The 12,237-nt window shown below is 40.2% G+C and overlaps 2 protein-coding genes and 1 non-coding gene across 6 annotated transcripts in view; 1 reads left to right on the top strand and 2 right to left on the bottom strand.

The window, feature by feature from the left end:
* The window catches only part of ATMIN (ATM interactor), a 14,825-nt gene extending 14,307 nt beyond the window's left edge, over positions 1-518 (bottom strand). Inside the window, exon 1 of one of the 3 annotated variants that reach the window (XM_067302440.1) lies at positions 319-518. In XM_067302440.1, the coding sequence (XP_067158541.1) occupies positions 319-348 (30 nt within the window). In that variant the 5' untranslated portion in view covers positions 349-518. The remainder of the gene's footprint in view (positions 1-318) is intronic. The other 2 variants (XM_067302437.1, XM_067302439.1) reach the window with 2 other exon arrangements.
* LOC106483325 (uncharacterized) overlaps positions 1-3,544 on the top strand; it is a 25,377-nt gene extending 21,833 nt beyond the window's left edge. Inside the window, exon 3 of the transcript XR_010885281.1 lies at positions 3,462-3,544. This is a non-coding gene — a transcript (uncharacterized protein). The remainder of the gene's footprint in view (positions 1-3,461) is intronic.
* CENPN (centromere protein N) lies at positions 1,854-11,789 on the bottom strand. Of its 2 annotated transcripts, XM_067302441.1 has the most exons (11): positions 11,694-11,789; positions 11,143-11,407; positions 10,130-10,175; positions 9,313-9,369; positions 8,865-8,941; positions 7,080-7,256; positions 6,240-6,341; positions 5,638-5,695; positions 5,057-5,169; positions 3,477-3,600; positions 1,854-3,173 (listed from the first exon to the last, which is right to left on the bottom strand). In XM_067302441.1, the coding sequence occupies exons 2-11, from the start codon at positions 11,311-11,313 to the stop codon at positions 3,058-3,060; spliced, it is 1,041 nt and encodes a 346-aa protein (XP_067158542.1). In that variant the 5' UTR covers positions 11,314-11,407; positions 11,694-11,789; the 3' UTR covers positions 1,854-3,057. The 2 variants fall into 2 exon arrangements, with proteins under 2 accessions (XP_067158542.1, XP_067158543.1); XM_067302442.1 differs by lacking the exon at positions 3,477-3,600 and having other exon boundaries at positions 11,143-11,789.
* Between the last annotated feature and the right edge of the window lie 448 nt (positions 11,790-12,237).

Below are 12,237 nucleotides of genomic sequence, written 5' to 3' on the forward strand. Positions count from 1 at the left end.
ACCGCCACCGCCACCGCCACCGCCACCGCCGGGGTTTCGCCCGCGCGCCGCGCTCCCGCTTTACACACGGGGGAGGCGTAACCGGGGGGGGGAGGGGAAGCGGTTCGGTATCGCCCCCTGAGGAGACCCCCGCAGCGCGGCCCACGAGCTCGGCGACCGGCCGGGCCGGTACCGCCCCCGCGGCGGCCCCCAGGCCCGGGGGGGACGCAGGAGGGGAGGGGGGGGGGGGGAGGCCGGTACCGCCTCCGCGGCGGCTCCGAGGCCGGGAGGGGTCGCGGGACCGGGATCGGGCCGGGCCGGGCCAGGCCGCGACGGTACCTGGAGGCGGTGGGCCTTGCTGAGGTGCATGTTGAGGGCCGGGCTGTTGGGCAGGACCTTGCCGCAGCCGGGCACGGTGCACAGGATGTTGGTCCTCACTTGGGACAGCTCCGTCACCGAGGGCCGCACCAGCTCGCGGGGCGGCGGCAGGTCCCCCGCGGGCGGCGCCGCCGCCGGGGGCCTCCCGAGCCCCCCGCCACGCCGCCCCGCCGCCGCCGCCGCCGCCATGTTGCTGTCAGCTGCGCGGCTCCCACTTCCGGGTGGGCGGGGCGGCTCATGAATATGCATCGCCGCTACTGAATAATCACAAGGAGCGCGCTGGCCCCGCCCCTGACCCCGCCCCCCGCGGCAGGCCGGTCCCTGCCCTTGGAGGCCGGGTGGCGGCACCGCTCGGCACGTGGGCCGCGGCCGCTGCTTCCCTGAAAGACTCAGTGAAAGGAATATTCCTCTAACTTACATTATCAAAGGCCACGTTAGAAACCAAGAAACAAAGAAACAAAACTGTGAACACGTTCATACCCAAGAAAGAGAATTCCATGATAAAAGACCTAGGCATCAAATTACAGGATAAAGGGAGCTCATCGAGCAGGTAAAATAACTGATTTTGCCAGCTTTCACCAATATTTCCTTTCTGGTAATCATGGAATCTCTCCAAACAACTTTCCGGGGATTTATTTATTAGTATAGAGCTGCATTTTTAAAGAATCAATGACCCAGTAAGCAAGTACATTTCCCCCCTATAGCTTTGCCCATTAAAGAAAATCTGAGCAAGATGTTACCTGTAGAGAGTCCACTCTTAGTGTGCAAACATCACGTGCTTGGTCTTTTGACAAGTCTCTTCCAGGAATGTGCTAGGGCCCCATGTGTCCTTGTGTTCATTATAGAGCCTATAACAAACGTATAGAGCACATAGCTTGTCTACAAGGATCCTCCTTCTTGTAACTAATAAATACATGTTTGCTTGCCTGGAAGTTCTGTGTCCATTATGTAATAGCCAGTTGTGAAATGCATACCTGAAAAAATAAAGGAGACCAACTTCTCTTGTTTAAAAAAGGGAAGAGAGGGAAACAGACTGATAGGCAGAAGCACGCAGTAGGCAAGGTACTCATGATGTTTAGAGTATTTTGAAGCTTTATCTTTCTATTATAAATCATCATCATCTCAGGTGTTTAAATTATTTGTGTAGGGCATTAGGAAACAAAAGTTGCACAGACTGAAATGCATACTGGAATCTTAATGGGTCTAACTTAGAGTGGTATATGAGGATAAGTGGGTGAGAGACATTAAGAGCCAACTCTTAGCTGCATGTAGACTTGGTATTATACAAAACCTGAAATCATTTCAGGATCCTAACATAAGTATTCTTGTCAAACATTAGCCTTTAAATTGCACAGACAGAAGTGCTAAAAACGTACGACTAGCAGAGAGCTGTAAACTAATTTTTTTATGTACTAGTTATACAGAGTTGCTGAAAAACAACAACAGAAAAATCAGTATATGTTAAGTCATTTTTCAGTTAGTCAAGCCAAACAAACTTCTGTGAGAGGACTTAATTTACACATTTATTTATGGTTTGAAAAACAGCCCCATACAACCTGTCAAAATAGGTACATAGTATAACAAAGTTTTTCAAAAGACTGTCTTTGCATATTGACATATCTAAGGAAATTGCATATACTCAAAATATACCTACAATAAGTTTCTAGGTAAAAGAATATTTTTTAAAAAATTGTACAATATAACTGAATCTTCAAACCAAATCCATCTCTTAAATTAAAAATGATGTAGAAAGTTACACAAAATGTTTATTTATTACCTCTAAAGAACGTCACTGCAGAGCTAATGTTCTCATTAGTGAAGACTGCCATCTTGATTCTGCAATCTTTATGTCCACAAGTAAAATGAAGTAGTAATGTGCAAGGATTGCAGAAGGATGAAATCTTTAATGAAGTATACATTCTAAAACACAACTTCCTCAAAACAAAGTTATTGCCAATTCCATTGTATTCCTCTAGGGTAAAATTCATAAAATATTAATACAAACAGATAGAAAAGATAGAATTTGGCTTTTTATATAAGTATTTGTTCTTGAATATTGCACTCGGCTAGTAAAGACACTGGATCTGAATCAACATCTGGTATAGCTGGATGGAAACTTCTTACTGACATCTGCATTTCAAGAGTCCTGTCTCCTTTCCCCGACTTGTCTGCAATGGCCTCAGAGTGGAATCTTCTTCTGCCAAGCTCACAACGTGCCTGACCCAAGGCAGCTGGGTCGGTCCCCTTGTTTGAATGGGACTATTCACACGGTCGAAATGGGGCATGTGCTCTGTTACACTGCTGAGCTGGAGCCTAAGAAAAAAGGCTACCTAGAATATCTTAGTCATGGCAGTAAACTGAATAACTGGAGATGTCCTGTTGTACCTAGATTAGGCTTAGCTAGCTTTAACTTCATGTATACTATTAAAAATACAGTTAAGAGCAATCATCGCCTTTAAAATTTAAATAATCATGATCACTGCTGGACCTTGTTTAAGCTTCCTAATAGCTTTTTATTTAAAACTATCTAAAGATTAATTTTTTAAAGACTAATGGGGAAAAACAACTCAAAAGAGTTGTAAATGGAAGAAATTTAAAGAATAAGTTAATTAAAAAAAATCTCTGTTTTAACCTTTATTATGATTTAGATTAATACCAGTAATAAATGAGTTCTATATTTTTCTATAAATCAGTCTTAAATTAAGGGCTTACAAAGCTTCCTGGAAAGAAACCTTTCCTCTCTCTAATTTTAAAATAATTCCTCGCTTTCTGTGGTATACATGTAAGTAGTGGTGAAAGTGGTGCATCAGCCAGACCTGGAGAGAGCAAAAGAAACAGATAATTATAGCTTAACTCAGCCAATATTTACATTTCATAAATGGTATAGAATTAAAAATACAGCTTGAGTATCTATGTACAAATTAGGACTTCTAAGAACAAGCTGGTATATATTTAGACAGCAGTTTTCATAGTGGTGACATTTTTATTCTACTAAATTTCTATACATTTCTAAACAAACTATGCAGGCTCCCTCTTAAGCAAGATACAAGCAGAATGCAAGATAATAAAAATATTCAACTATGAATTTTTCCTCCCTTTTACAGAGCTGAAACACTTACCTGCTGGTGCCAAGGATTTCAGTGATTCTAAGAGATGCGGACTAGAAAACTTGACCAGACATCTGAATGGCTCTTTTATATCCAAGACATCCATTTTAGGATTACTTTTAAACATTGTCTCAAGCTGTTAAACACAAAATTTCCAAGGAGTATGAGCTAGGAATATATTTTATGCATATGTTATTATTAAAACAATAATACTTAGACTGTGGCCCATTGTCTTTGAATACTGTTTGCAAACTACATGTGGTATTAAACAGAACATCTTATATCCGTATTTTAAAAATGGATTGTTCTGTATCATTATAGTTCTCAAACTTTTTGAGTAACTAGATCACTGTCACCCCTCAGCAATTTTTGTAAGGCATAATACACCCAACAGAGCCAAACACTGTAGAGCTACATGCCTAGTAGTTTGTAGGGCGGTGTGGGAAGTACTGCTGAAAGTTATGTTTTAACTCAGTTACTACAGATGTGTTATTTTCTTAGCGAGTTGCTGTCCTCAAGTTCACTTTCTCTCTAAATAGACCTCTAATTCAAAATTATTGTGTAAAATTAACTAGTGGTTATATGGAGAATTAAGAACAAAAACCAAAACATGTATTTCCTAGCATCAGAAATGAATGGAAGTAATTCCAGATACTATAGCACACCTTTCCTTGAACTTACGTACTTTTTTCATTTCAGAATTACAGCACAGACAAATAGCTTCTCCCCATATGCCACACATATAAAACTAATCTCCAAATGACTAAGATAAGTTAGTCGGACCAAAAAAAGTTCTAACTGATATCAAACTGAAAAAAATTGAAAATGGAACCAAGTATTACTTTGAACATTAGAAGATTTTCAAACAAGCATGATTTCATTTGGATGGTTTCTTCAAACTGCTTTTTGAGTTAAGTAAAAAATGATTAGCAACTAACTAGGTAATGAAAATATGTTCTACAAGTTTCAGCATTAAAAAAAAAAAGTTTATGAATCTCCTGTAATCTCTGAAATTATCAGGTAACTATGAATAGGTTAACCATGTGGTAGAAGAAGAATCAATTTGCTATTATTTCTTAGTGTTAACATGATTCTGGTTTGAAGAATATTTTATTAATAAAATCAGAAGGTGCCACCATGTGGCAAACAATTCTCTGCTGAAAGAGACAGCCTCTTCAATTACATAGTAAAAATGATCTCTTGGAATTTCCAATATATCTGTTTATCACAGAAAAATCAGTGCATCACCTGAGAAGTTAAATTATGGCTGTTACATGTATTATGAGCTTTATACGTACTTTGAGTAGCCCTAATTTCTTATGCTTGAAAACACTGCTGTTTTAACTCTTTTAAGCTTTATTACAAAAATAAGTCAAAAATACTTAGTTCACAAGGCTGAAAGACTTGAAAAACGCCATCTAGTGGTCTGACCAAATCCCAGTGCAAATCTGTTTTATAAAGCCAGTTTTACCTAGCGTATTTTAAAATGTCCTTCCTAAAGCTTGCAGCAGTACTAGAAAGTTCTTTATTTGCAATTTAATGTAGCTATTTCTGCTGAAACTATAAAAACAAAAATTGATTGCTTTTCCTACCTTATATTGTGCAAATTCAAGTTTTGGTTGGGGACCATCACCAAAAACTTCCCGATTCACTCTCTGTATTCTTTCTTTTTCACTTCTGTTTTCTTGAATTATCCTTAAATCCACTGCAAGTGAAAGGGGAGGAAGGAGGAGAGGAAAACCAGAATGACAACTCTGCCAGCTGATACAATACTGTTTTTCTGATCAAGTGAATGCTCCAGTGTAATATAAGAGGAAAAATAGAAATGAATTTGAAAAAATTCATCACAATCTTTTTCATAAGCCAATTATCCGCTTCATATTTTCAGTTCTTACCTGTTAAGAAAACCAAACAAGCTGATATGAAAGGAAATACTGGGCATTGTGCAATTTTGGTTTCATAAATATGTGTGTCCAATGACTGTTAGTGGGAAATATTTACCTCTTCTAGAGGTATCCAATATTACGGCACCCCTCCAGTATGGACAATATAATGTGAATATAATATATGTACATTTCTTACTGAAATGCACTCCATAAGCCAGGAATATTTTTGAGTACAAATCTAACAAGTAATGACACTGAAGCTGCAGCTTAATTTAAAATGTACATACCATTCTCTGGGGCTACATTCCTTTCTTGTAGAGGTCTTGGATAATAAGTTTGGAAGGTCTAAATGAGGGAGGAAAAGATTAATCCTTTACTTTTAGTTCACTTCCACTTCTAGAGGCTATAGCAGAAAAGAACTTTCCGAATTTCCTTTTATTTCTCTTTCTTAAAATAAGCATTCGTCCTACTTTTTGACAATTACTCTAGGCCAGGAAGCCCAACTTTGAGAAGACTATCCCCATCCTTCTATGATATTCGTGAACATTACAAGTGTTACTTGGATGAATAGAGTAAATGCCCATTCTAATAGTTTCCAAAACATTACTCTAGGAAGCCCAGTGAAATTATACTAAAAAGTCCTAGGATTGATCCAGTCATACAATTTTGTACGTACAATTCAGACTAAGTTTAACCTTCAGGATACTAAGGTATTAGATCACCATTTTAATGTTACCTTAATGAAAAGTGGTCCACCTCAGTAGTTCAATATTATTTTAACATAATGATCTCTTGGAAGAGGTGAATTTTCCCCTCCCATAGGGAGTAAGAACTAGGCCTGAGACAAGAAGCAAGACTCATCTTAGAATAAACTTGTGGAGTGGCTCACCTGGCTATATCTCTTAAACGCGATATCTTTAAGGGAGTTTAAGCAATGACTTCGAAGCTCCATTTCACGGATGTCATGGTAATTGGAAGCAACAACCAGTGCCTTTAAATAAAAATTGAAGTTATTTTAACAGCAGTATTAATCATCACTGTTTATAATATGGAAAAATATAGTATTTCTAGACATTGCAATGTTTTTATTTTAGGGTAAGCAGCTGGCCTTTAATGAGCAGGATTCTCATGTCTGAGGAATGTGCAATAGATTGTCATTAAGGTTAGATTAATACTTAAAGGCATTCATGGGATTAACTAAATAATTATATAGCATTATCAGCCTGATAAAGATAATGAAACAACTAATATGGAGGTCTGCTAAAACAACACCACCACCCCACCACCACACTTACAAACACTGATCACCAAGAGTTTACAGAAAAACTAGTTTTTTAACCTAATTAATAGCTTCCCCTGATGAGCTCATACACTTAGCTCATACAGTTAACCGCATTGATTTAATATTCTCGGGCTTCTGTGAGACAATTTAACTGCATATTGCCTAACATTTTTATTAAGAAATTTGAAAGATTCAAGATCAGCAAAGATCCCAATAACTGAATATATTGACTATTCACCATTCTAAGGGTCAGAAAGATTGATATTTGCCCCATTTTTATCAAGAGTTGGGGGGGGGGGAATGACTATTTAAATTAGAAAATTACTTTACAATTTGGGGTTCTGGGGAATTGATGAATCTTTAAGCATCCTCTTAAAAACTAAGAAGCAGAATTATAGATCTACAAGACTGTGGTAGAGTCAGGGTCTACACAGTTTTATTTTCTACCTGACATAGCAGAGGTAAGGTGCTTCTAAGCACTGAGGCAGAAATGAAGACGTAGGGTGTCTGCGAATGGTATACAACATAGCTGGTTTTGTATTGGTTTGGTTTTTTATATGGGGTTCCCCAAGCAATTCTAATCCAGATTGCATTATCCTCATATTCTCTAAAGTTGATGGTAACCTGAAACAGAAAAAGAAAAGCTTCAATTTACTTGCACATTCAGATGTCAAGAAACATTTTGTTACCTCTTCAGCCTGTGTTCACACAACCCAAACATAATGCAGACAGTACACCACTGCCTGAATAAGAAACAAATCCCTCTAGCTTGGTCAAGATTGTATTTAAATCAAATTCCAGTTGGAGAAATTATAATTTTTTTGTTGGGGGAAGAAAAAAAAAAATCTTTCAAACTCTAATATGACTTTATTTTGCCCCTTCAGAAGATGCATATCAACAAGAACAGAAATGGCTTATTACAAACCCTTGATTTTCTCTTTTGGGAGAGTAGCAATGCAACAAAAAAAGTCTTTGTATTTAGAAGGAGGACTAGTAACAGTATTTCAAATGTCTTATTTTTAAGAAACTAAACTTTTGATACATTTGCTGATTTTAGACCTGAATATAAATATCTATCACAGGTCAAGAACTCATAATCAGTATTTTGAAGATTTCCTTCCCTGTTCTTGCAGTTTTGCTACTCAGTTGCTGTTGATTTTCAGCTTCTTTCTACCTTGACAAGAACTCCCTTTGCTTCAGGCAAGCTCTTAGTGGACTAGGTCCCAAACTGTTTGAACTGGTGGACCAACATCACCTCTCAAAGTTTTTGTGGACTATCATAATTAAAAAAAAAGGTGAATCTAATATTTTAATAGGGTTCTATGAACTAGATAAGATTAGCTGTTAGGCCAATTTGTATTTGTTGCCCTCTACTGTTGTCAGTGGAAATCCCTTGTGTGTCCAGAAGGGACACAACTAATTACCCAGAGGCACTTTCAGAGGCACTTTCTATTCCCTTGCCTAAATGAAGCAGGTGAGTTAAAAGTAGTTGCAGAAGGAAAAGGCCACTGCAACTTGCTCACTAAAAAGGTGAGAAAATACCTCCTTCACAGACATCTCTTACCATTTCTTTGTAGCCTAGAAACCACTTCTTGCTCTTGACAGTGGTCTGCCAGTCATTATAATGTAAAAAAAAAAAAATCAGGACCAAGTTTTCAATGAACACAAAACATCATCTTTAAACCAGAACTAAAATGAAATGGATGCAATTTTGCTTACTAATCCAAGTAGTAAAAAAAACAAAAGAAAAATACAGAAAAACCCACAAAACTTCCTTGTCTTGCTTATTGATGCAAAATACTGGCTACTTCAAATTCCATCTAGATTCTGCTTCATCAGATCCGTTTTTTCATGTATTATTATTGGGTATCAGGACAGAGCAATACCAATTTATCTAGGCAACATGTACACTCAAAGAGAAAAAATAAATAAATAGAAAATATAGAGAGAATACTGCATTTCTTGAAGCCTGAAATAGGCAGTGTCATAGCTTAAGGCAAAACTATGCTTTATTTCACTCCAGTTCAGCAAACTTGTGATGTTCCTAGAACAGATATACAGAATATTTTTACCTATTTCACATGCAGTCCCTACCATTTCCAAAGTTAATAGTTTTATTCCAATTCTGAAGCAGTTGGCAAGAGAAAAAAAAAATACCCTTACAAAAGATATATGCATATAAAATATAGACACCACAGAGCTGTGCAACACTTAGAATGGATTTATTCTTACGTTTTTCAGAGCTGACTGAAGTCTTCTTTTAAATTTTTTTTTGAAATCTGTTAAGTCAAAAAAGTCCGTTTCTTCCCCTGTTATACAAGAAAAAGAGATCGGAATTCTGTTTACAATAATTAGTTCAAAGATGTTTTTACAGTTTTGGCTGAAACAAAACAATGTAGAAAAAGATAAAGTTGCATAATTATATAAGACAGGCCTATATTAAATTTGAGCCTCGTTATTGATACATAAAGAAAAAGTTAATATTTGCTTAATAGTTATTAATTTCTAATAATTGCTTGAAAAGTTGAGCAAAAGTAGTCTGAAAACATTAAATATATCTCTAATGAAAAATCCATACTAGACTATGTTTGTATTTAAAGCATATTATGTGAGGCAATACTGCAGAAAGTTGGCAAGGACTATAACAGTGAGATTACAGCAGGGAAAGATATTTACCTACCTGTTTTGTTCATCTGGTAAACACTCCATATTCTTTTGTTTGGGTAGATGTGGTTGTCTAGGGAAAAATAAGAATTGCTCAATAACACAGTATATTTATCAAAAGGTAATTAAAGAAACAGATTATTTTACAATACTTTTATGACCAGTTTATTTCAAAAAGATGACTTCCAGTAATGCAACATAATTGATTCAACATTCTTAAGCTACCATTAATGGTAAGCCTAAAAATAAATGTTTTTAAATTAAGAAAGATAGGAAAATTTTTTGTAATTTGATTAAGCAGCTAATAATATCTCTGAGGTCCAATGTTTAAAGAAGCATTTCACCTAAAGTTACTGAAATTCAGTCTAAACTCAAACTGAGAAATGTAGACTGTTAAAATTGCAATTCAGAATATTATATAATAAAGTTACGAATCAATATTGTAGTTAGAATTCCATCTGGAGTATTTGCTGATGGTTTTGCCATATGTCACTCCCTATATGGGGCAAGATACCATTGATTTTAGGGTTCTGTGCATACTGCAGACAAACTTATCTCTCCACACTTGTAACTAAGCACTGGATACAACTTACCGCAGTTGACATCTATTTAGAAGTCAGAAGAACCAAACACATGCTTTTGTTGATTTTGCAGCTTATTACTTTTTTAAAAAATGGTCAGACAGATCCAATCAGATTCAGCATCTAAAATGTAATTTGTTTACACCAAACGCATCTGTAGACTCACCAGGGCAATTGCTATGTAATTAAGGGAGTTACCAAATTACTTGGAAAAAATAGAAAGGTGGGAACAATAAATTCATTTTTACTTACAAATTATGTCCAGGACTGCTGCTTGCTTTATGTCTGCAGAATTATCCTGAAAGGGAAAATGACAATACATGGTGAACTGCAGAGCCAGAATACTCTATCACATTGTTTAGTAAGTGAAAAATCTCCATCTAGGTAGTTTAAATTATTTGGATTGCACTGAAGTCCACAGCAGGCATGCTTTAAGACACTACACTTAATAACTATACCTATCCTACCTGGGCTATGACAATATAATAAGACTCGTAGTACACCAGTAAGTACAACATCAGAAAGGTTGTTTGCTTACAGTGTGCAGAATCAAAGCAGTTCTGGCCAAGAAAATTTTTCCAAACATTGAACTGGCTTATCAAAATCCTCCCAAAACAAACAAGCAAATGACAGTAAAATGAAAAAAAGGGTCTATCTTCACTTCACATGGGACAGTGCAGAACTCTATCAAATTCACATGTCCATCAGCATAAGTATATACTATAATCCCTGAGATCTCTAGACAGAATCACTTACTATGCAAAATTGCAGAAACTCTCAGAACACTGTATTTTGTAAGAGCCAACAGTGAGAATATGCTTACACAGCAAAATAAGGAGGTGCTTGCGGCATGCATGATCATCTTACACTACTGAAGAAAAGCTAGAAATCAGCGCTGTCATTACCCATACTAGATTTAAATCAGCACTGGAAAACAAACGTCTTAACCAGGGCCTTCTTTTTACAATTTAGAAATATCCTTATTTCTTAAAGGTTTAACACACTGAGTTTTAATGAACTTTGTACAACTTAAAACTCAAAACATGCACTTCTATACTCCACAAGGGCCAGTCCTGCACTCATAGCAGCTAGACAAAGTCACTATCATTGCTAGCTTTGCTTTACGTTTGCCAGTCTACAAACTGCCATTTGGTGTTGGATTATGACCAAATAAAGCTCACTTCAGAATGAGAATGCTTTTGATGGTGTGTCAACACCTGCATCCCATATATCACCAAGAGGCAGTTCCCAACGAACAGCATTACCTCGCAGAGCTGAACAACATCTTGGGAAATGTTGTCCTTTGTCTGATGGAAGTTCAAGGTTTGCAGCTGCGTCTCAGAGAGAAAGCCCCAGGTCTGCAGCATTGACTTGATCTCGTCGCGTGGGATTTTGAGCACAGTTCTTCTGATATACTCAGCAACGGTTTCATCCATGATGAAGCCGCCCGGGAAGCAGAAGCGCTGGAAAGACCTCTGCACAGGCAGGCTCAGGAGATTTCCCGACTTCGCAAGGCGTACAAAGCTGTGCCTAGGCAAAGCATTAGCATCACTCCTAAGTGCGGTACTAGCAGGAACTCGCGTCTTCCGGGGCCGAGGGCTCAGCCACAAGCCCCTACGAGCGAGGGGGAAGGGAGCAAGCGGCAACCCAGGGCCCTTCCGCCCTCCTCAGGCCAGGAGCCCGCTTCCAGCCCCGCTGAGGGGGCCTGGCTAGCGCGTGAGGGCCCCAGGCCGCCCCAACGGCCAGCACCGGCCCGGCGGGGAGGGAGGAAGGAAGGAGAGGCCGCGTCCCCCGGCCGGCGAGCGGTCCCACTCACCTGCCGCGCCCCAGGCGCCGGGCGCGGAGACGAGGGGAGCTGCGCGGCGCGGAGCCGCCCGCGGAGCCGCCCGCCGCCCCTTGGCGCCCGCCGCGCGCCCCGCCAACCGCCGCCCGCCCTTCGAAGCGCCCAATCCGGCGCCGCATGGGGCTCCAGCCGCCCAATCAGGGGAAGCCCCGCCCCTCTCCTCCCGCCCCCCGCCCCGTGGCGGGCGGGCGCGCTGAGGCGGCTTCCGGTGGCGGCTGCCGGCGCCCGGGGCACCGCGTCGCCCTCGGTCCCGGCCTCGTCCTCCGGGGACTGCAGTAAGTGCGAGGAGGGCTGCGAGGGGACCGCGGCGCCCCCGCAGGGAAGTCGGGGGGCGCGGGGAGGCCGCCCCTGCCGCCGGGCTCGAGGGAGCCGGTGCCCGGGGCCCCGCTGCCCGCTGCCGCCCTTGCGGCCTCGTTCAGGCTCGCAGGAGGGCGGCGGGGCGCTGTCTGGGGCGGCCCCCTCGCGCGCTTGCTTTTCCTGTGGAGCCTGTCAGTGTCATCGAGTATGGAGTTACAAG

This window comes from Apteryx mantelli, chromosome 10 (assembly GCF_036417845.1).
Source record: "Apteryx mantelli isolate bAptMan1 chromosome 10, bAptMan1.hap1, whole genome shotgun sequence".
NCBI classification, from domain to species: domain Eukaryota; kingdom Metazoa; phylum Chordata; class Aves; order Apterygiformes; family Apterygidae; genus Apteryx; species Apteryx mantelli.